Source organism: Carcharhinus amblyrhynchos, chromosome 26, assembly GCF_965287045.1.
Source record: "Carcharhinus amblyrhynchos chromosome 26, sCarAmb.v2.hapA, whole genome shotgun sequence".
Lineage (NCBI taxonomy): Eukaryota > Metazoa > Chordata > Chondrichthyes > Carcharhiniformes > Carcharhinidae > Carcharhinus > Carcharhinus amblyrhynchos.
In genome coordinates, this window is record NC_137349.1 from 881,982 (window position 1) to 904,694 (window position 22,713).

The window sequence follows — 22,713 nt, forward strand, 5'->3', positions numbered from 1 at the left end:
CTGACCATTTAAATGCCCTTAAAGTTGGCAAGTCCACAACTGCTGCAGGCAGGGCGTTCCACGCCCTTACTACCCTCTGAGTAAAGAACCTACCTCTGACATCCATCCTATAACTACCACCCCTTAATTTAAAGCTATGTCCCCTCGTGTTAGCCATAGGATAGGGTAGAGGTAGAGAGATTCTTCCCACTTAGAAAGGATAGCAGGACCAGAGGACACAGCCTCAAGATAAGGGGGGTGCAGTTTAGATCAGCGTTGAGGACAAATCACTCAAAGGGTGGTGAATCTCTGGAATTCTCTGCCCGTTGAAGTGGTGGAGGCTACCTCGCTAAAAATATTTAAGTCACGGGTAGGTAGGTTTCTGATAGACAAGGGAATTAAGGGTTATGGGGAGAAAGCGGGAAAGTGGAACTGATCCACTTCAGATCAGCCATGATCTTATTGAATGGCGGGGCAGGCTCGAAAGGCTAGATGGCCGACTCCTGCTCCTATTTCTTATGTTCTTATGCTTTCTTGGTATCAAACTAAGTATATAGAAAAAAGCTGATGGAATTTGAAAGTGGATTCACTTTCTTTGCATCAATTAGAAGATTTCATTTGTCTTTTCAGTGCTGGAGTAACATTTGTCTCTGTCCATGACTGCTTCTGGACACACGCATATACAGTAGATATTATGAATAAGGTAAATATTCTCCTTTACATTATTTATGCTTATTATTGAATAGCACACAATAGGATGTTGCATCAGTAAAATTTTTTTACAGTAATTTTTTCAATAATATTTTTATTAAGTATACGTTATGAGAATGGGTGCCTTGAGTACTTAATTTTCTGCTCTGACGAAGGGTCATCCAAACTTGAAAGGTTGGCTCTATTCTCTCTCCACAGATGCTGTCAGGCTTGCTATGATTTTCCAGCATTTCCTGTTTTCGTTTCAGATTCCAGCATCCGCAGTATTTTGCCTTTAACTTAATTTTCTATATTGATTTCACAAATCTTAAGTGTTCTCTCTGCAAATTTCTCAACTTTTATTTACAATATAATCATAAAACAAAATTTTAGAAGATCCTAGGTGCAGAATGGGTTGTTAGACTAATAATTTCCCTTTCCCAATGAATACATCAGCTTAAGACTTTTGTGTATCCTGGGGGAGAGACAGAGGTGTGAGTAATGGAGGCAGAAACATCCCATGTGCAAAAACCCATATAATTTGGAAGATATATCATTATCACAAACCTGAGAGCGTGGATTATGTTTGGAAATGGTGGCCATGGAGTCGGAGCGAGAATTATATGCCAAAATGTAACATCAGAATAATTAAAAACTTCTTGAGCGCACCCACATTTACTGATGAATCATATTGATGATCTGGAGGAGGGAACCGAGTGTATGGTGTCGAAGTTTGCTGATAACACCAAGATTGGTGGAACGGCAAATTGTGCGGAGGGTGTGGAAAGTCTGCAGAAGGATCTAGATAGGCTGGGCGAATGGGCCAGGAAATGGCAAATGGAATTTAATGTTAGCAAGTGTGAAATTGTCCACTTTGGTAGGAATAATGGTAGGTAGGACTATTACTTACATGGCAGAAAACTGCAGCATGCAACGGTGCAGAGGGACCTCGGGGTCCTTGTGCATGAGTCGCAAAAACCCAGCCTGCAGGTGCAGCAGGTGGTCAGGAAGGCAAATGGGATGCTGGGCCTTCATAGCGAGGGGGTTGAATATAAAAGTAGGGAGGTCTTGCTGCAACTGTACAGGGCACTGGTGAGGCTGCAGCTGGAGTACTGTGTGCAGTTTTGGTCGCCGCACTTATGCAAGGATATTTTGGCCTTGGAGGAAGTGCAGAGGAGGTTTACTAGGCTGATACCGGAGTTGAGGGGGTTGAACTATGAGGGGAAGCTGAATAAACTAGGCTTGTACTCATTAGAGTTTAGAAGAATGAGGGGAGATCTCATCGAGACATAAGATGATGAATGGGATGGATAGGATAGAGGTGGAGAGGCTCTTCCCGCTCAGAAAGGACAGTAGGACTAGAGGGCACAGCCTCAAGATAAGGGGAGGGCAGTTTAGAATGGAGTTGAGGAGGAACTTCTTCACTCAAAGGGTGGTGAATCTCTGGAATTGAAGTGGTGGAGGCTGCCTCACTAAATATATTTAAGACACGGGTAGATAGGTTTTTGATAGGCAAGGGGATTAAGGGTTAGGGGAAGAGGGCGGGAAAGTGGAACTGAGCCACGACAGATCAGCCATGAGCTTATTGAATGGCGGGGCAGGCTCGAGGGGCTAGATGGCCTACTCCTGCTCCTATTTCTTATGTTCTTATGAAAGTCAGGAGAGCTGGATTATTATTTTCTCAGGAAGATGGAACGGTTGCAAATAGTTTTGCACTCGATGTTGAAATGAAAATGTACAAGTTTTTATTCTTGCCTTACCAATAAATGAATAAAATAATTCTGTACTATCAGCTGAATGGAGGTACTGACTATAGTAGTGGAAAATAGCATTCACTTAAATACACCTACTTAACTCCATTTATGGGCATTTTTGAGTGCTGTAAAAACTTATTTTTTAAATAATTATTAAGGTGCCATGATAATATATCATGACCCAAGTGGACATTTGTAACATATGATGCTGAGCAAGCAAGCAGCAATAAGAAATGTTCACTGTTAATAACAGAGCATTTAGATACCTAAGCTGTACTCATTGGAACTCTCTCCTAAAGCCCCATCCCTTTTCACATTCCTCTTCACCTTTAAAAACCTATCCAAAAGCCATTTTCCTGTCAAATTTGAAGTCTCCTCTCCTAATTCATGCATTGTAGCTCATTGTATTTTCTTTTATTCCCTTTATCTATCTAGTTTCCTCCCTTTCTGTAAAATGCCGTGGCCTGTTGTCCACATAAAGCTGCTGTATAAATACAAATTGTGCTGGAAGTTAGACCAATAACCTGATGTTACGTAAGAGCTTCTACATTGATAAGCATCCACAACTGCTGCAAATTGATGCAAAGCTGTTAGTATTGCAGCACTATTGTACAATGCGCACAAATAGTGCTGCATTTTTAATTAGCCCTTCATTTGTAAAAGTTTCAAAAGTATGCATTATTCTAGTTGAAGTCAGTAAATTAAGTCTGACTTTTCTACCTAGTTATGAGACTTGTGAAAGAACCTATCAAAGACATGTCTTATCCTAGGGAACTCTGCTGCAAGTGTCAATGGAATGAACACCCTGAATAAATGATTTAAAGGTAACCTTGAAATGCAATGCAGTTAAAGCTAGTCTTCTCTATTGTTCCAGTCTTGTGGAATTGATGATAAACAGCAATGTTTATCCTTATGAAATACAGTTCTATTACATTACATCCATATGTTATTGTTCATGGCACTTTTTGGCTCCTAGCTGGCATCATAGATGCTCCCTAGTCCAATCTCATTTAACCCGTGAGGTGACAATCTGCATGTTTTCTCATTGAATAGTGTGTATGTGTGTTGCAGGTTTGCCGTGAACAGTTTGTAGCCTTGCACAGCCAACCTATTCTTAAAGATCTTTCCAAATTCCTGGTAAACAAATACCGCTATAACATTCCGTGAGTATTGCCCTCTTCGCAGTCTATCACAAATCATTATCTGTTTAAGGGTATGTTTTACAGCAGTCAGAAACATGAATTAACAATGCTTGCTGTGGCTGCACTTTTCTGCCCAAACATTCAAATTGATTACAACCAAATATTTATGTCTTCGCAGTGCTGATCGAAAAAGCAAAAAGCTTCAGGACTACCAAAGAATGATGGAGCTGCTTTCTAAAGTACTAGAGACAGGTACAAGACAAAAAGCTTTAGAATAAAGAAGAAAATTAAGTCAGGCATTGCATAAGTAGGGCACATCTACGCTGAAGCAAATGAATTTGTTGACATATTATTCTTTTTATAAAATGCTATGGGTTTTAGTATACTTTTTTGGAAAGGGATAGCAATGTGTTCTGAGAGGTAACTAGATAAAACAAAAAGATTGGGTTAAACACCTTCAAGAAAAGATATAATAACTAAATAACTGATAGTTTCTTGAGCATTACTACGATCGTTTTTCTTTACCTTATTTAACTGAGTAAGCCGTTTTTTGATGGGATAGATTTTACTCTGAAAATTGTAACTGTTTATTCATTACCCCCACTTCCTTTTCCGTAGGCACTGATTCCTCAGATTGGTGCATGTTTAAGTAGTTGTTATGTATGTTAGAGTCTTGGACTGTGTGGTTGTATGCAGTTTTCCATGGGAATTTCTGCAGCCGAGCTCAAACATGCCCTCAGTGCATGCACAATATCGTCCAGCAGGGTCTACTGGAGCCCTGGTCCTTTCTTCCCCTCCCAAAACCATGGCATCTGACACTAGCTGTGGTGCCTACCGTCATTCTGGGTAAGATCAGTTGACTCAGTACTATGTATGGATTGGGTAATGAATCTTGCTGGATAAATTTGCTAAGGAGGGCCCCACACTTGCTTTATGTCCGCAGGTAACTAGAAATATAGAATCCCTGCAGTGCAGAAGGAGGCCGTTCGGCCCATTGATCCTGCACCAACAAGAATCCCACCCAGGCCCTACTCCATAACCCCACATGGTTACCCTGCTAATCCCCCAACAGTAAAGGCCCAATTTTCCCATCAATTTGCACCCATTTTCGGGCGTGGTATAGTCAGACGTGAGATGAGTAGCACGATCTGCATCTGCCTCTGCGCTGTTTCCCGCTTTACCAAGGCCCAAAAATGGCCACAATCGGAATCTTGCCCGAAAGGGGCAAAATGGCCATTTAAGTGCGTTCGCATGTGTTTAAATTGACTTAGTGGACTGCACCCCCAACTTTACCGACGCTTCCCCCTTTACCCCTGTGTTCACTCATCCAGAATCAGGGCAAAACAGACATACTCCACAAAAGTCCGATTCAGGCACTCCGGTTAGTGAGGAGGTAAGTGCCGAGCGTCCAACTTCTCTCTGCTTGAGAGGGGAAAGAGGGTGTCCACTGCTACTCTGCCTGAGATCAGGGAGGGAGGGGTCACTGCTACTCTGCCTGAGATCAGGGAGGGAGGGGTCACTGCTACTCTGCCTGAGATCAGGGAGGGAGGGGTCACTGCTACTCTGCCTGACATCAGGGAGGGAGGAGTCACTGCAGCTCCGCCTGACATCAGGGAGGGAGGGGTCACTGCAGCTCCACCTGACATCAGGGAGGGCAGGGTCACTGTCACCCTGCCTGACATCAGGGAAGGAGGGGTCACTGCCAATCTGCCTGACATCAGGGAGGGAGGGGGTCACTGTCACTCTGCCTGACATCAGGGAGGGAGGGGTCACTGCTACTCTGCCTGAGATCAGTGGGGGAGAAAGGAGGATCCGCTGTCACCCTGCCTGAGATCGGTGAGCGGAAGGGGTAAGGGCCCATGATGGGTCTGGTTGGCGGAGGGGGAAAAGGGGACAGTAATATTATGGGGTTGGGGCAGTGTCTGTGGGGGCCAGGGGAGGCATTATCCGGCCCGGGAAGGATGTGGCGGGGAGCAGCATTCGATCATTTTTTTCTCTGTGCATACGCGATTGGAGGCACTGATTGGGAACTGCAGAGTTCTGGACGCGTTAAGCCCACCCACAGGCTTGTTTCACATTTCAGAATTGCTGATGTTTTTGCAGGCGCAGTGTGTGTGAGGGTGCCTGAGAATGGGTCTAAAAGTCAGATCTGAAACACTCCCAGTTTCAAGTCCGCCCAGCACTTAGAATCAAAATGGTAACAAAGGGCCCTGAGGGTCAATTTAGCATTGCCAATTCGCCTAATCTGCACATCTTTCGACTGCTATACTCCCTCAAAAATCTTCCTCAATGGGCAGCCAAGTGCTCCACTCAGCATTCCCTTTTTAACCTCTTACTTAAAAATTGTGAATATACGTCACCAAAGTCATGAAAAAGTATTTATTTAGTTGAAAGAAGACATCTGGGAGCTTTGTGTCATTTACAGTTTATTCCCAGCGAGCAACAGCACTGAATGAGCAAAAGATTGTTGGAACAATCTTTGTCACTGACAAAACCTAGCTTATCCTGTACAAAGTGCATCAAACTGACAAGCATCTACGGCCTGTTGTGATGAAAGTGTAATTTGCACAGGTTTATACAATACCTTTCCTAAGCTGTCTGAACGTTTTCTCTTTGAGCATCTGTGTCTGTACCTTTCTTGTGGCAATCATCTGAACAAAGCATGGTGAATCTGTGCTAATTTCACTGCATGTTTTGAAAGTCTAGTTTCTGTATCTCAGCTTACGTATCTATTTTAAGGAGGTTGAGTAGATAGAGGGAGGAAATCATGTGTGACCTGGGCCTAACCTCTAGCCAGCAGTAGATTAATTCCTTTTGTGTCCTATCATTTAGAAAAGTGTAATAATATATTTTTGGTGCACATGGTGCGAAGAAAAAGATCCTCACTCACCTGTTTGCAGTCACCTTCTGTTCTCCAGCCAGGCAATCCAGCCGAGGTTCTGAAGTTCAAGATCAGGAAAAGTACCTTGGCTTGGACAATGACCCCTGAATCAAACTTTGAAAAATTGTTCATGAAGGACCATCAAAGACTGACCCACGTCACACTTGCGTTTTTGTTTCACACATACTCTGGATATTATAGAATCATAGCATTCTACAGTGCCAAAGGAGTCTGCACCGATCACAATCCCACCCAGGCCCTATCCCCATAACCTCATGCATTTACCCTAACTGATCCTCCTGACACTAAGGGACAATTTAGCATGGCCAATCTACCTAACCCACACTTCTTTGGACTGTGGGAGGAAACCGGAGCACCTGGAGGAAATCCACTCAAACACAGAGAGAATGTGCAGACTCCGCACAGAGTGACTCAAGCTGGGCCCCTGGCGCTGTGAGGCAGCAGTGCTAACCACTGTGCCACCGTGTCATCCCTTAAGATCCTTTGAAAATGTAGGATCTACTTCAGTGATCAATAATGCTTCCCTTAGGAAGAAGTGACTGAATCTGTTCCAGAAATTGAGCAAAAGCTGTTGTTTAGAGTTGACCAGTTCAAGTATTAATGAATTCATTAAAATGCCTTTTAATACCTCAATATGTATCATTAAATCTTTACTCTATATTAGGGAACATTTTTAAAACATTTGTTCAAAACTCAGCTTATTCCATGCGTGAAATGTTAATAAACTATTAAAAAGGTTAGAATGAATTTTCTTTCTTTTTGCATGTTTGAAAAGGCATTCCAAACCTTGTTTTGAGAAAGTATTTTGTGCTTACTGTGCTGAGCTATGAATGATTAGCATTTTAGAAATGTTTCCAAATATAGATTAATGAAAAATTTAATAAACAATATTAAAAATGTAAATTGCCCTTTTCCACAGAGATCTTGACTTGATTTGCATTGCTTCTTCCTTCCTGACTCACTGGTTTGTGCAGAACTGACTGGTTTTGTGTTTACGTTTCCTTTCAGGTGAATTTGATCTTGAGAAGGTAAAAGAATCTACCTATTTCTTCAGCTGAAGATATCAGAATGCCAGGATGATCATTTAAACTTATCTGCCTTTTGAACCCAGCAAAATCCCCCAGCTGTTTGCTGGATTCTTGACAGACTCATGCCGGGAAATGAAATTATTGTTTCAGTGAAATGAAGACTTTGTACAGCAGACCTGTATAAATCTTTGCACATTTGTTGATACAATCAATGAAAACTTGAGATAAACTGCCATGGACAATAGTTCAACTCCATTTCTGCTTGAAGATTAAGTTGTTCAAATTGGCACCATCATTCTAGAGGAATTAAATAAAAGAGTGTTTCCTATTTTTTCCAGTTACTTATAGCCTTGCTCAGTATATACTGGAGAAAGCAACCAAGAATGTTTGACTATTTTTTCACTATCTATTTTAGTTTTTTTTGTCATCCCTCCATCAAGGTTTTACAGAACTCCAGTTCTGCAATTATTTGTTCTTGGGGGGGTCTGAGGCACCACGCCATGCAGGATCTTGTGCAAGACAGGTGGTCCATGATTCAAATACTCGACTTCAAAGTTGCTGCTTCCCACAAAGTGCAATCCCAGCTCAATTATTAATTTGAGAAATACTGGTATAAGCACTTTCCAAAAGTAAACTATTTCTAATCAATTTCCGATCTATTTTTAGCAACTGTTCTTAGCTTGTCAGGGCCAGGGCCAGCTCATCATGACAGCTACTGTGACCTTAATAACATCATTGTAATTTAGCAACCTGGTAAGTGGAAAAATAAAGGTAAGTGGAAGAAAATCCCTAAACTTGATAAATGGGACTTGGCATCCACTCTCTAGCATGCTGTGTTTGAATTTAAGGACAACTGTCCTTAGTATTGAAATCTTATTCCACTGGTGTCTTATATGTTAGGGAAAAATTCAAGATTTCTGTTGGTACCAAAATATAATGACTGCAGTTTTCACTGCTTTACAGATTTAATGAAAATCTATTGTGACCCACCCCCCCACCCCACCACCCATCCTGCCATGTCTGAAAACGAAGAATTGTTGAATTTAATTTTGCCTGTAACTTGATTAATTCACTATGTTGAACTGCATTGGATTTTGCCCGATAACAGGAAATTTGATGTGTGATTGTACTTTTTATAATAAATAATCATGATCAGAAAAATGACTAATGATCCTGTACTATTTACTTTAAAATTTTCCATAGGTTTATGCTGATCAGACAAGTTAATATCCTCAAATATCACTGCTGGTTGTTAATAAAAAGGAAATTACAGAAACATTTTACCAGTGCATCAGTTAGAGAAACTGTTTGGCTTTGAGCTTTCCCGAATACTTTGCCCTTGCTTGACAACTGTTAAAATAAGCATACTGAATCTCTACAAATGGAGACCCTCATCTTTATGTTTGAATTTTGGAATGATCCGTTTGTGATAAGTTACTTTTCAGAAAGACAATGTCAGATTGCAGGCCAGTTACCAACAGTGTACCACAGGGATCAGTGCTGGGTCCTCTGCTATTTGTGATTTTTATCAATGACTTGGAAGGGGGAACTGAAGGGTGGGTTAGTAAATTTGCTGATGACATCAAGATTGGTGGAGTAGTGGATGAGGTGGAGGGATCTTGTAGGCTGCAAAGAGACATTGATAGGATGCAGAGCTGGGCTGAAAAGTGGCAGATGGAGTTTAACCCTGATAAGTGCGAGGTGATTGATTTTGGTAGGACAAACTTGAATGTGGTCAATGGCAGGAGGAATGTGGAGAAACAGAGAGATCTTGGGGTTCATATCCACAGACCTCTGAAGGCTGCCACTCAAGTGGATAGAGCTTATAGTGTGTTAGTGTTTATTAACAGGGGGTTTGAGTTTGAGTTGTGGGGTTATGCAACTATACAGGACCTTAGTGAGACCGCATTTGGAATATTGTGTGCAGTTCTGGTCACCTCACTATAAGAAGGATGTGGAAGCATTGGAGAGAGTGCAGAGGAGATTTATCAGGATGCTGCCTGGTTTGGAGGGTAGGTCTTATGAGGAAAGGTTGAGGGAGCTGGGGCTTTCCTGTTTAGAGTGGAGGAGGATGAGAGGCGACTTAATAGAGTTTTAAATATAAGGTTCATGGTGGGAGATATAGGAGGGATGTCCGTGGTAGATTCTTCACTCAGAGTGGTTGGGGTGTGGAATGCACTGCCTGCTGTGATAGTGGGGTCGGAAATTTTAGGAACTTTCAAGCGGTTATTGGATAGGCACATAGAGCACATCAGAATGATAGGGAGTGGGATAGCTTGAACTTGGGTTTGGACATAGCTCGGCGCAACATCGAGGGCCAAAGGGCCTGTACTGTGTTGTACTGTTCTATGTTCTATGATCTTGGATGATGGAAAATATTCCATCCTTCGACCTAGTATACAGGTTAAAATATTATCCAAAGTTTCTTTATAAATAAATGTTGCATGGAATCAGAAACACAAACAGAAATCAATAAATAGCTTAGTGCTTGTTTGAGGGAATTGGAGTTGGTGCATTCGGGGGTTAATAATCCCTTTTCAGAAAGCTGCCTTTTTGCAATTTCTTACCATGAAATAATCCCTTGAATGAATCAACTAAACTCCTCTTCGCTCCTGGGGCAAGGCCAACAGGTTTGGAATACATCTTTTGGGATAAGTTATACAATGCAGAATGTAAAAGCTTCTCCTGTGTTAGAATTGGAATAATGAAGGAGGTATACAAGTGAGTAGCACAAGGACAAATTTAATGGTTGGCCAGAGTTTGCTGAGAAAATAACAGCAAGTTTAATATGCATGCTTTAATAATGTGTTAAAATGACTGCAATTTGTGACAAGGAAGAGACCCCAATAATTGCAAATCACCACAATTCATGCACACTGCAAAAACAGGAGCTCACTATCAATCTCCCCAGGAGTTTTAAGAAATTACTTGCAATTGCACTGTTAAGAGAAATTAAACATGCATGAGAAAGTTGAGTTGGCACTTAAGGACCCTTTAACAACTAGATTTATGTCCTTGCAGTGCCAATCAACCTTTCTGGAAGAGAGAGGAAACCATTGAAACTCTGGTCTCATTCTGGGAAGTAGTCAGTCGTTCTTCGAGGTGATCAAATTTTTCAGGTTTTTAACTTTTTTTTTCTCAATCTAATCTTGATCCAATCAATTTTTTTTTTTAAAAATGACTCCCTTAGTCAAAATTTCATCCCCTTCGTTCTTAAGTGAAAGAATTACACAAGACCAGCAATATAATAAGGACTTGCAAGGTACATAACCAAATTAAAGTCCCACAGCTGTCTCCTCCAATGTTTCCAACAGAAGTTGACACGTTGTACGGTCAGTGCAGAGGCTGTGCTTGGTAATTTCCAGCTGAAAGCCTCGCAAGTTAGTAATTTGACAATTAATTAGAAATTTGTGCTTTCTGGGTCTTTCTTTCCACTTGCTATTAGAGTCATAGAGGTTTACAGCATGGAAACAGGCCCTTTGGCCCAACTTGTCCATACTGCCCCTTTTTTAAAACCTAGTCCCAATTGCCTACGTTTGGCCTATAGCCATCTTACTCATGTAACTGTCTAAATACTTCTTAAAAGACAAAATTGTATCCGCCTCTACTAGTACCTCTGGCAGCTTGTTCCAGACACTCAGTACCCTCTGAAAAAATTGCCCCTTTGGACCCTTTTGTATCTCTCCCCTCTCACCTTAAACCTGTGCCCTCTAGTTTTAGACTCCCCTACCTTTGGGAAAAGATATTGACTATCTAGCTGATCTATGCCTGTCATTATTTTATAGACTTCTGTAAGATCACCCTTAAGCCTCCTACGCTCCAGAGAAGAAAATCCCAGTCTATTCAGCCTCTCATAATCCAAACCATCAAGTCCCAGTACCATCCTAGTAAATCTTTTCTGCACTCTCTAATTTAATAATACCCTTTCTATAATAGAGTCATAGAGGTTTACAGTTTGGAAACAAGCCTTTCGGCCCAACGTGTCCATGCCACCCTTTTTTTTTTAAAACCCCTAAGCTAATCCCAATTGCCCACATTTGGCCTGTATCCCTCTATACCCATCGTAACCATGTAACTAAATGTTTTTTAAAAGATAAAATTGTATCCGCCTCTACTCCTACCTCTGGCAGCTTGTTCCAGACACATCACCACCCTCTGTGTGAAAAAATTGCCCTTCTGGACACTTTTGTATCTCTCCCCTCTCACTTTAAACCCTATGCCCTCTAGTTTTAGATTCCCCTACATTTGGGGGAAAAAAATATTGAACCTCTACCTTGTCTATGCCTCTCATTATTTTATAGCCCTCTATAAGAACAAAGAACAACACAGCACGGGAAACAGGCCCTTTGGCCCAACGAGCCCACGCCGCCGTTTTAACATTGTGAGTGCCCTCCTCTACCTATGACCTTTGTCTACACCTATTGGGGAAGATTGAGGGAAGACTAATTTAGGGACAATTTGTAACACCAGTTAGCCTAAAAGCACGTTTTTGGGGTGTGGGAGGAAACCGGAGCACCCAGAGAAAACCCACACAATCATGGGGAGAATGTGCAAACTCCCACAGACCCCCAAATCCATGTATCTGCACAGCAAACAGTGATAGTCACTAAGCTGTCATGTTGCCCGTCAGATGGTCCAGTTTAAGCGTACACTAACGACGTGAAGCATGAGGCAACTCTTGAAGCAACATCCAAGAACAAAGAAAGAACAAAACAGCCAGGAAACAGGCCCAACGAGCCTGCGCCGCCATTTTAACATTACCAGTCCCCCCCCCCACCCATGACCCTTATCTATGCTTATGGCATTCCACATTGAGGGAAACTAATTTAGAGACAATTTATTACCTCCAATCAGCCTAATAGCACATCTTTGAGGTGTGGGAGGAAACCAGAGCACCCGGAGAAAACCCACGCAAGCATGGGGAGAATGCACAAACTTCCACAGATACTGGTCCAAATCCATGTGTCTGCACAGCAAACAGTGATAGTCACTGAGCTGTTGTGTTGCCCAGCATCTGGTCCAGTTTAAGCGTACACTAACGACATGAAATACTAGGCTATTCTCGAACATCCAAGAGCAGCCCTAGTACGACCCACCGCGTGTATGCCCCTTGTTGGTCAACAAGGTGGACCGAATCGCCTGTGAAGTCACCTCTCAGCCTCCTACGCTCCAGAAAGAAAAGTCCCAGTCTATTCAGCCTCTCCTTATAACTCAATCCATCAAGTCCCAGTAGCATCCTAGTAAATCTTTTCTGCACTCTTTCTAGTTTAATAATATCCTTTCTATAACAGGGTGACCAGAATTGCACACAGTATTCCAAGTGTGGCCTTACCAATGTCTTGTACAACTTCAACGAGGTGTCCCAACTCCTGTATTCAATGTTTTGACCGATGAAACCAAGCATGCTGAATGCCTTCTTCACCATTCTCTACCTATGACTACTTTCAAGGAGTATGAACATGTATCCCAAGATCTTTGTTCTGTGACTCTCCTCAACACCCTACCATTAACTGAGTAAGTCCTGCCCTGGTTCATTCTACCAAAATGCATCACCTCGCATTTGTCTAAATTAAACTCCATTTGCCATTCGTCAGCCCACTGGCCCAATTGATCAAGATCCCACTGCAATTCTCGATAACATTTCACTGTTCGCTATGCCACCAATTTTGGTGTCATCTGCAAACTTACTAACCATGCCTCCTGAATTCTCATCCAAATCATTAATATAAATGACAAATAATAGTGAGTCCAGCACTGATCCCTGAGGCACATACTCCTTCAAAATGGAGTCACTGACAGGTGGAGAGTGGTGAAGAAGGCACACCGTTGGTCACAGATATCCGGTATTGACTCATTTATGAAATTTTTAATTGACTTTGACAATGGCATCCCTCTTAGACTCACATGACAAAGGTTTTAAAGTTAAAGTTTACGTAGCATTGTCACAAGTAGGCTTACATTCAACATAGGAATGAAGTTACTGTGAAAATCCCCTAATCACCACATTCAGCACCTGTTCAGATACACAGAGAATTTAGCATAGCCAATGCATCTAACCAGCACATCTTTCAGACTTTGGGAAGAACATGGAGGAAACCCATGCAGACACGAGGAGGATATGCAAACTGCACACAGACAGTGACCCAAACTGGGAATCAAAGCTGGTTTCCTTGCACTATGAGGCAGCAGTGCTGAACACTGTGCCACCTTGGCAATGTGAATCATAGAATTGGGCTACTGCCCAGTTATTAACCTGCCTTTATTTTGAAGGTGAAGCATTGCAAAGTATTTACATCATGGAAACAGGCCCTTCAACAAGGCCTGTTTATGTTGCAGCCTGCCCCCATCTAATCCAATCAATATATGCTTGTATTCCTTTCACTGTCCGTGCTTACCTAGCTTCCTGTTCAATGCATGTGATGAACAGTGAAGGAACAGCCAGAATGATGGGGACGATTCTTTGTTGAGATGAGGCCTTTTGCTGCCTCACTGCCTGAATTTTCTCTTCTTCACCCCAGCCTCACCCCATTTCAGGCAGGATAACTGAGGGGAATTATCGTGTCTGTGCTTTAGTTGGAACCAAAGCTAATTTCTAATGCATTTTACTCTGTTGACTTAAAATCACACAATTATGAAGTAAAAAATATATTCTCAAGGACATAGAACCAAGCTCGATTTTCATCACAATCCAATCTTCATCACTGCGCCAAGGACTCGGGTTCAATTCAGCCTTGGGTGACCGTGTGGAGTTTTCACATTCTTCCCGTGTCTGCATGGGTTTCCTCCGGGTGCTCCGGTTTCCTCCCACAGTCCAAAGATGTGCAGGTAAGGTGAATTGGTTGTGATAAGTTGCCCCTTAGGTTAGCAGGGTTAACAGGTAAACCTGGGTAATAGTGCACACTTGATGGGCTGAATACCGTCCTTCTGCACTGTAGGGATTCTATGAATTGAAGAGAATAATAATCAGTTTTAGAATGTGTCATTCACACCAACTGGACCACTGGAAACCAACAAAATGTTGCATTGTGCTCATTAAAAAGAAAAATATTATTTATTAGTCACAAGTAAGGCTTACATTACACTGCAACGAAGTTACTGTGAAATTCCCCTAGTCACCACATTCAGGTGCCTGTTTAGGTCAAAGCACCTAGCCAGCACAACCTTAGGACTGTGGGAGGAAACCGGAGCACCTGGAGGAGACCCATACAGACACGGGAGAATGTGCAAACTCCACTCAGACAGTGGCCCAAGCTGGGAATTGAACCCAGATCCCTGACGCTGAGAGGGAGCAATGCTAACCACCGTGTCACCCTAAAGGAAGTGACTTACTTTAGTCAGATAGTATCACTTCTTTCTGAAATTTGAGTCACCCAAATTACAACGTGTAGTTTGCACTGGCACAAAGCTGAAGCTACTTATCATTGACAGGCATGAAGGTGTTTTCTTTATGGTGAAACAGGGGACTTGGGGATATGATTGAACCAGAAGTCATATCCTTCAGTTCACACCTCTCCATATTATAATTCAACACAGGCATGGACCTTTACTGCTGAATAAAGAACACATTAAATGCATTGAGTTTTGTAGAAGTCGCATCTGCCATGAAGCTGCCCACAGTAAATCTATTTGATTTTCCATATTATTCTCAGGTTCGGTTAGTGTGTCAGGACCCTCCAGGGTTCTGACATTATCCAGAGAAGGTGTTGTCTGGGTTTCATTGGCTGTTATTCCCAGCATAGCTTCTGGTCTCTTGAATTCTGTGGTGTGAGTGACAATGGCTGAATTGATTATAGAAACTCACTGCTCCAGCATTTCCATCACTAAATTCATCTGAAATTTTGTCTGAGTCAAGGAGACAATGTTACAGCTATAACAGGTCACCTTATGTTGTTAGGTAGGAGATTTATTCAAGGAATTAGTTACAATATACAATGCTGGAGATTGCAGCACAGTGGTTAGGATTGTTGGCTCATGGTGCCAGAGACCTGGGTTCACTTCCCGGCTTGGGTCACTGTGTGGAGTCTGCATGTTTCCCATGTCTGCGTGGGGTTCTTCTGGATGGGGCTTTTCACAAAAGCTTCACTGTAGTGTTAATGTAAGGCTACTTGTGACACTCCTAAATAAATAATGGGTGGAATTTTATGGCCTCACTCATCCTGAAGCCCTAAAATCCTGCCTGAGGTCAACAGACCTTCCCATTGTCCACTCCTCGGCCACTCCGATTCCTGTGATAGGCAGGACAGTAAATTTCTGGCAAATATCAAGCATTGTCCAATGAGTGGCACAGTGGTTAGTACTGCTGCGTCACAGCGCCAGGGACCTGGGTTCGATTCCCGGCTTGGGTCACTGTCTGTGTGGAGTTTGCACATTCTCCTCGTGTCTGCTTGGATTTCTTCTGGGTGCTCTGGTTTCCTCCCTCAGTCCAAAGATGTACAATTAGGTGGATTGGCAATGCTAAATTGCCCCTTAGTGTCAGGGGGCTAACGAGGGTGAATACATGGGGTTTAGGGGATAGGGCTTGGGTGGGATTTTGGTCGGTGCAGAGTTGATGGGCCAAATGGCCTCCTTCTGCACCATATGATTCTATGTAAAAATTTTGTGTTGGACAAATGTAACAATTTTTATTCAAAACATTTTAAAACAACCATGTATACTGTGACAAAGTTTCAGCCAGGTTTGATGCTTTAAGCTCACTTTCAATCAGGACTCCCTGCTAATTTTGTCTTAATTACAGCTGCCCTTCATGAAACTGGTCAGAATGCTTGAGATGACTGAATTAAATTCTTTCAGCAATATTCCTTTCACAGAACATGAATGGTACTTTACCACTTAAATCCCAAAGTTAATAAATGGTTTGCTTTTTTACAATGTTTTGTAGTGGCTGCACCTTGCAATATTACATTGATGAGCCTTTCATTTCCTCCTTCCCAAAATGGGCCGAGAACAGAATCAGCCCAATATTATTTTCACCTTTTATCTAATCCAAATCTCAGTCCCAGACTCTTCACAGGCATGAATTCTTGCTCATTTCCACTAGATTCTTAGCCTCACTATCTCTCTCCTATTGCCTGCGTAAGATTACATAGAAATTGCAACACAAACTATTTTTATCTCAGATATTAAATCTTATCCAATCTACAGGTACTTATAATCTCCACTACCCCCCACCACTCCACATATGATCCAAAGATATCTAAATCCCCTTCTATGACGTGTGTTGAAGTTTATGCTGTGCTCTGTTCTACCTCATTAGCTTACTCCATATGGGTTCTTCTTACAAGAGGAATTCAGGAGATATTGGAAGGTGCCATTGCTGTTCCTGTCTCCTTTATCCTAAACCAAGCCAATACCCTAAAGTGATAATAGACTGGTTTCAGTGTGAATGTTATTGGATCAGCCCTTTCCCCAGTAGTTTTCTCAACCTCTTGTTGGCACAGAGTGAGCAGTGGCATATTAGCAACATTTAAGAATAAATATGATAAAATGTTTTGATTGAGACCATCCTATTTTTCCAGCATCAAAAATCATGGTTTTGCATTCACTTGGTGTTGAAATCAAACTTTCTTTGGGCAGCACGGAGGCATAGTGGTTAGCACTGCTGTTTCACAGCATCAGGGATCTGGGTTCAGTTCCAGCCTTGGGTGACTGTCTGGGTGGAGTTTGTATGTTGTCCCAGTTTCTGTGTAGGTTTTCTCCGGGTGCCCAGAGTCCAAAGATATGTAGGTTAGATGGATTAGCTGTGGTAAATGTGTGGGGTTACAGGGATAGGGCAGGGGGGAGGGCTTGGGTAGGATACTCTGTTAGAGAGTCAGTGGCCTCTTCTGCACTGTAAGGATTCTATGATTCACTGTGACATGCTATACTCACATCTATAGTCCGCTCCAAAATGCATGTTTTACTTATTAGTACTCATAACTGGGCATATGGTAACTTGCAGGCTGTATTAGATATGTGGGAGTACATGATATACCCACACTTTGCATTGATGCTAATGATATTTCAAAATGGTGACCACCCACATCCGTACAGTTGTTCACATTTATACTCGGCCTATATGTTGATCCACATTTTTGGAGATTTTTTGACAATTCAAGGATCAATTTATGTGCTGACATTTGTGATATGTGGCTGGAAGAAAAAGTATAGATATACTGGAACTGTAAGAGGTTGGGAGCACTGATCATAGGGCGGGGTACTCTCTAATGAGATTTGACTTTGCCCAAGGAACTTTGTGTTGCTGTTTCTATATAATTAGCTACAGACAAATAGAAGAGTGGTCGTGAAGCTGCAAACACGTGGGAAAGGAACAGGAATTGATGCATGTGGAGAATGTGGAAAAGAGATTCAGATTATTTATGAGGATGAAAATAATAGTGGGCTGAATCTGTTGCATTCTAATTTTGGAAAGAAGGAAGTAGAATGCTCATTAATGTAACATTGCAAGGTGCACAGACTGCAGCCACCACAAGGCATTGTAAACAGGAAACCATTTATGATCTTTGGGATTTAAATGGAAAAGCTAAAAAGTACAAAAATAGTATTCATTTGCTATGAAAAATCATTGCTGAAAGGAATGAGCTCAGCCATGTAATACATTCTCATCAGTTTCTTGAAGGGTATCTGTAATTAAAACAAAGTTTGCAGGAAGCCCTGCTGAAAATGACCTCAGTGCTTCACCCCTACTGGATTTTTGACAAAGTAAATGTGGTTATAGAAACATAGAAAACCTACAGCACAATACAGGCCCTTCGGCCCACAAAGTTGTGCCGAACATGTCCCTACCTTAGAGATTACTAGGCTTACCTATAACCCTCTATCTTACTAAGTTCTGTGTACTTATCTAAAAGTCTCTTAAAAGACCCTATCGAATCCGCCTCCACAATCGTCGCCGGCAGCCCATTCCACTCACCCACCACCCTCTGAATGAAAAACTTACCCCTGACATATCCTCTGTACCTACTCCCCGACACCTTAGACCTGTGTCCTCTTGTGGCAACCATTTCAGGCCTGGGAAAAAAGCCTCTAAGAATCCACTCGATCAATACCTCTCAACATCTTATACACCTCTATCAGGTCACCCCTCATCCTTCGTCTCCCCAAGGAGAAAAGGCCGAGCTCCCTCAACCTGTCCTCATAAGGCATGCCACCCAATCCAGGCAACATCCTTGTAAATCTCCTCTGCACCCTTTCTATGGCTTCCATATCCTTCTTGTAATGAGGCAACCTGAACTGAGCACAGTACTCCAAGTGGGGTCTGACCAGGGTCTTATAAAGCTGCAGCATTATCTCCCGACTCCTAAACTCAATTCCTTGATTGATGAAGGCCAGTACACCATACACTGTCTTAACCACAGCTTCAACCTGCGCAGCTGCTTTGAGTGTCCTATGAAATCGGATCCCAAGAAGCTTCTGATCTTCCACACTGCCAAGAGTCCTACCATTAATATTAATATTATATTCTGCCATCCTATTTGACCTGCCAAAATGAACAATTTCACGTTTATAATTATAGTTATTTTAACACATTCTGAATAAAAATGGTTTTTACATTTGTCTGGCACAGAATTTTTACATTTAAGAACATTAAAAAGCAGAGCATGATGAAGACACTTGGCCAACTCCATCCAGATCCCTTGTATCATTACTACCTTATAGACATCTCCCCCCTTGCCAATTGTTTTGGAGAACTCTAATTTCTTTAATTGAACTCCCAGGAGAAAGGAATCAAGCTATCTTATTAAAGAGCTTTTCATGATCTGATGACATCTAATTCTGCCTCTTGCGCATCCCCAGTTTTAATTACTTCACCACTGCTGACTGTACCTGCGACTATCTAAGCTCTGGAATTTCCTACCAATGCCATTCCCCCTCAACATCTCTTTATTCCTTGAAGACACAATCTAAAAACGATCAAATTTTTAGCCATCGCCTCAAATGTTACATGATGTAATAAATCTTGCTTTAGATTGCTTCTATGAAACACCTTAGGATATTTTACTGCATTCAAGGAGCCAAATAAACACATTTTGTTCCTATCCTGTCATTGTTTTCCATGATAAGTAGCTTGTTGTTTTTCACCATTCTGTACTTGATCTTTCTCTATGCCCTAGCTATGACTAACACTACATTCTGCACTGTCTCGTTTCCTTCTCTATGAACAGTATGCTTTGTCTGTATAGCACGCAAGAAACAATACTTTTCACTGTATATTCATACATGTGACAATAATAAATCAAATCAAAATCAGATCAAACCTTTTGTGATGACATTGTGTCTTTAAAAAATGCATTTGTATCATATTACTTGTGAGGGGTATGTTTAAGATTCAGCTCTATTTACGTAGTGCAGCTGCGTCTGCACCAGGCAGCTCACATGTTGAGAATGCAGGCTAATAATTAATCTCAACTGTTGGGATGTTTGTTTTAATCTGAGTTAATGCATTTTTGTTTACTTTTGACTTTTTTTCTCCCCTGGAGTTTCAGAGTAGGGGTTTAATTTGGCTGATCGACAAGAGATAGAGTCATGTGTTAATGGGAGGAGATAAGCTTACAGGGAAAATCAAGGAGTTTCTGCATGGTCCTGAAAGAGGGAAGAGCTGTCTCTCTGGAGGCTGCTATTTGAACATCAGAAGACAGGTATCTTTCTCTCTCTCCAAAAGTATCTAGGACTGTTAACAAGTAAAAGCATGTAAGCCTGTGTTGTTTGGTATCTGACTTTGAAGAGGAGTTTATATTTAGAAGAACAATATTGCTTGAATTGGAATTTATAGAGGTAGGTTAGCAGTTCAGAGTTGTATCTTGTTGAAGTATTTCAATTGGTAGAAGTTTAAGCTAATTCATTCATAATTCTTGAATTATTATTAAAATAATGTTTGTTTTGCCAAAAGCTTTCTCGTGTGTCAATAGAATCACACCTGGAGTGAAACAACTTACCCTCACACTAATGCTGAAATAAGAAATGGTAGGGGTGTGGCCTAACTTCAGAATAAACCTCGGGGTTTTTGAACTGGTTTCTAACACTTTAGTTATTCTGAAGTTTCTCAATCGCTTCACAAGCAGAGTAAACTTACTCAAAGCTTTTTCAGTTTTGCTTGGTCTGAAATCATCCAGACTATTCTTTTTTGAACCTTTCCTATTGCACACTGAATTAGATCAGCAAAACTAGCTGTTTTGCTCTGGAACTGACACTACCATTGACTTATAAAATTTGTACCCAGTGATGACTTCAGGTTCCTCCCTTGAATAACTTCATTAATAACTCACATGAAGAACTTTGCAAAATAGAAGTAAACTACAGGCAGAATCTGCTGTTCTGAAGGGTAAATTTGTTGGTGGGATAGCTGAACACTCAATGTGGCATCATTCAGGTCATTACTAGCACATCTGCGCAGAGCACAGCGTATCTGGTGGAAATGAATGGACTGTTCCCTTGGGCTAGAAGGTGCAGTCACCATATTAAAAGGGTACATGGACAGCTTAGCTGGATCTCAGAGGGGCTTAGCCTGCCTCTGAGATCCAGCCTCCACTCCACCTTTCCACCCTACCCTGCCTCCAGCCTTTGTGCACTTGATATGAGTTAAATTGTGAGCGGTCCCCAAGAAGGTGAACGCAGTGTCTATGAACCTCAGGGTCATGGAAGAAGCTGGCATGGTGCAAGCCGCTTATATAGAGTCTGAAAAGTGAGCATTTAGTTTTCCATTGGTAGGGTATTTAACTTATTGGAGAAACTTAATTCCAGCAAGGCGTCCTTTTAATGAGCATATAGACATGTTAATGAAAACTAAAGGGCTTCTGGACATTGTTCACAAGGAATCTCGGCCAACCTTTAAAGCCCCAACAGTTCATCCCGGCATTGGAAAACTGATTATTTGACCTGGTGCCAAATTAAATCCCACTGCTGGCACATTGGAAAATTCCACATCTCTAAAATCCAGTATTTACTCACTCCACTACCCCTCAAAGAATTCCAGTAAGTTTGTGTGGCGTGATCCATTGCTTCTAAACCCACTCTGACCATTTCCTCTAAATGCTTAACTTAAGAGGTGACACACAGTTTGGGAGATAAACTGTTCATCAATGACCTTGTGGCACATGGGTTTTGGTATGGGCTCCTGCTCTGTTCAAGGCCGCAAGAAACTACAAAGGGTTGTGAATGTAGCTCAGTCCATCACGCAATCTAGCCTCATAGCTATTGACTCCATCTACACTTCCCACTGCCTCAGGAAAGCAGCCAGTGTAATCAAGGATCCCATGCAGCTCGGACACACTCTTTTCCGCCTTCTTGTCTGAGATCGCATAACAGCTGACTCAAAGACAGCTTCTTCCCTGCTGCCATCTGACTTTTGAATGGACCTACCTAATATTAAGTTGATCTTTCCCTACACCTTAGCTATGACAGTAACAATGCATTCTGCACCTTTTCTTTTCCTTCTTTATGAATGGTATGCTTTGTCTGTATGGCATTCAAGAAACAATACTTTTTCCTGTATACTAATATGTGACAATAAATCAAATCAAATATAAGTTAAATAAAAGATGTTTTTGTTTGGGATTAATTAGCATAAAAAAGGTATTAGAGGAACAGCATGTGTAAATCTATATTTTTAGAAAATCATTTTCCAAAATTGTACCTTTCTGAGCGTCACAATTTAAAAATGATGACCAAAGAGCAACCTGTGTGAAGTTCTTTATGGAATAGTGTTTCTTGAATGCTGTTGAAACCTATAAATGTATCTGAAGGTGCGAAATAATTTTATTCCCTATTGTTTGCACAGTGGTTTGCTGACAGTTTTGTGGTGATTCAGAGTGTGATGTTTCAAGTGGAGAGGAAGGTTTGACAGTCTTTCTATCAGCACAACCTGTACTTTTCTCATTCCTATTCTAATAGTTAGATTAGTTTGAGTGAGGAACCCTGTTACTCCCATTGTTGGTTATTAAGTTTATTATCCATTTAAAATATTTTTACTACAGCCTTGAACATCACCATCAGGGCAAGTGTTCCTACACCACGTGGACTGCAGCAGTTCAAATGGTGGCTTATCACCACCTCAAGGGCAATTAGGATGGACAACATCCTAGCCAGCAATGTCCACATCCTGTGTAAGAAAACGCTTGTAAAGAAAAAGTAACATTTGAATAGGTTACATGATGTGCCTCAGGAATTAACTGTTCACCTATATCTCCAGGTTCCAATATGAAGAGAGATAGCAGAGCTCCTGC

At 41.6% G+C, this 22,713-nt stretch overlaps 1 protein-coding gene across 1 annotated transcript in view; it reads left to right on the top strand.

Moving 5' to 3' along the window:
* polrmt (polymerase (RNA) mitochondrial (DNA directed)) overlaps positions 1 to 8,659 on the top strand; it is a 132,293-nt gene extending 123,634 nt beyond the window's left edge. The window contains exons 18-21 of the mRNA XM_080212775.1: positions 610 to 682; positions 3,495 to 3,586; positions 3,744 to 3,817; positions 7,476 to 8,659. Coding sequence (XP_080068901.1) covers positions 610 to 682; positions 3,495 to 3,586; positions 3,744 to 3,817; positions 7,476 to 7,525 — 289 coding nt within the window. The 3' untranslated portion in view covers positions 7,526 to 8,659. The remainder of the gene's footprint in view (positions 1 to 609; positions 683 to 3,494; positions 3,587 to 3,743; positions 3,818 to 7,475) is intronic.
* Positions 8,660 to 22,713: the final 14,054 nt, after the last annotated feature.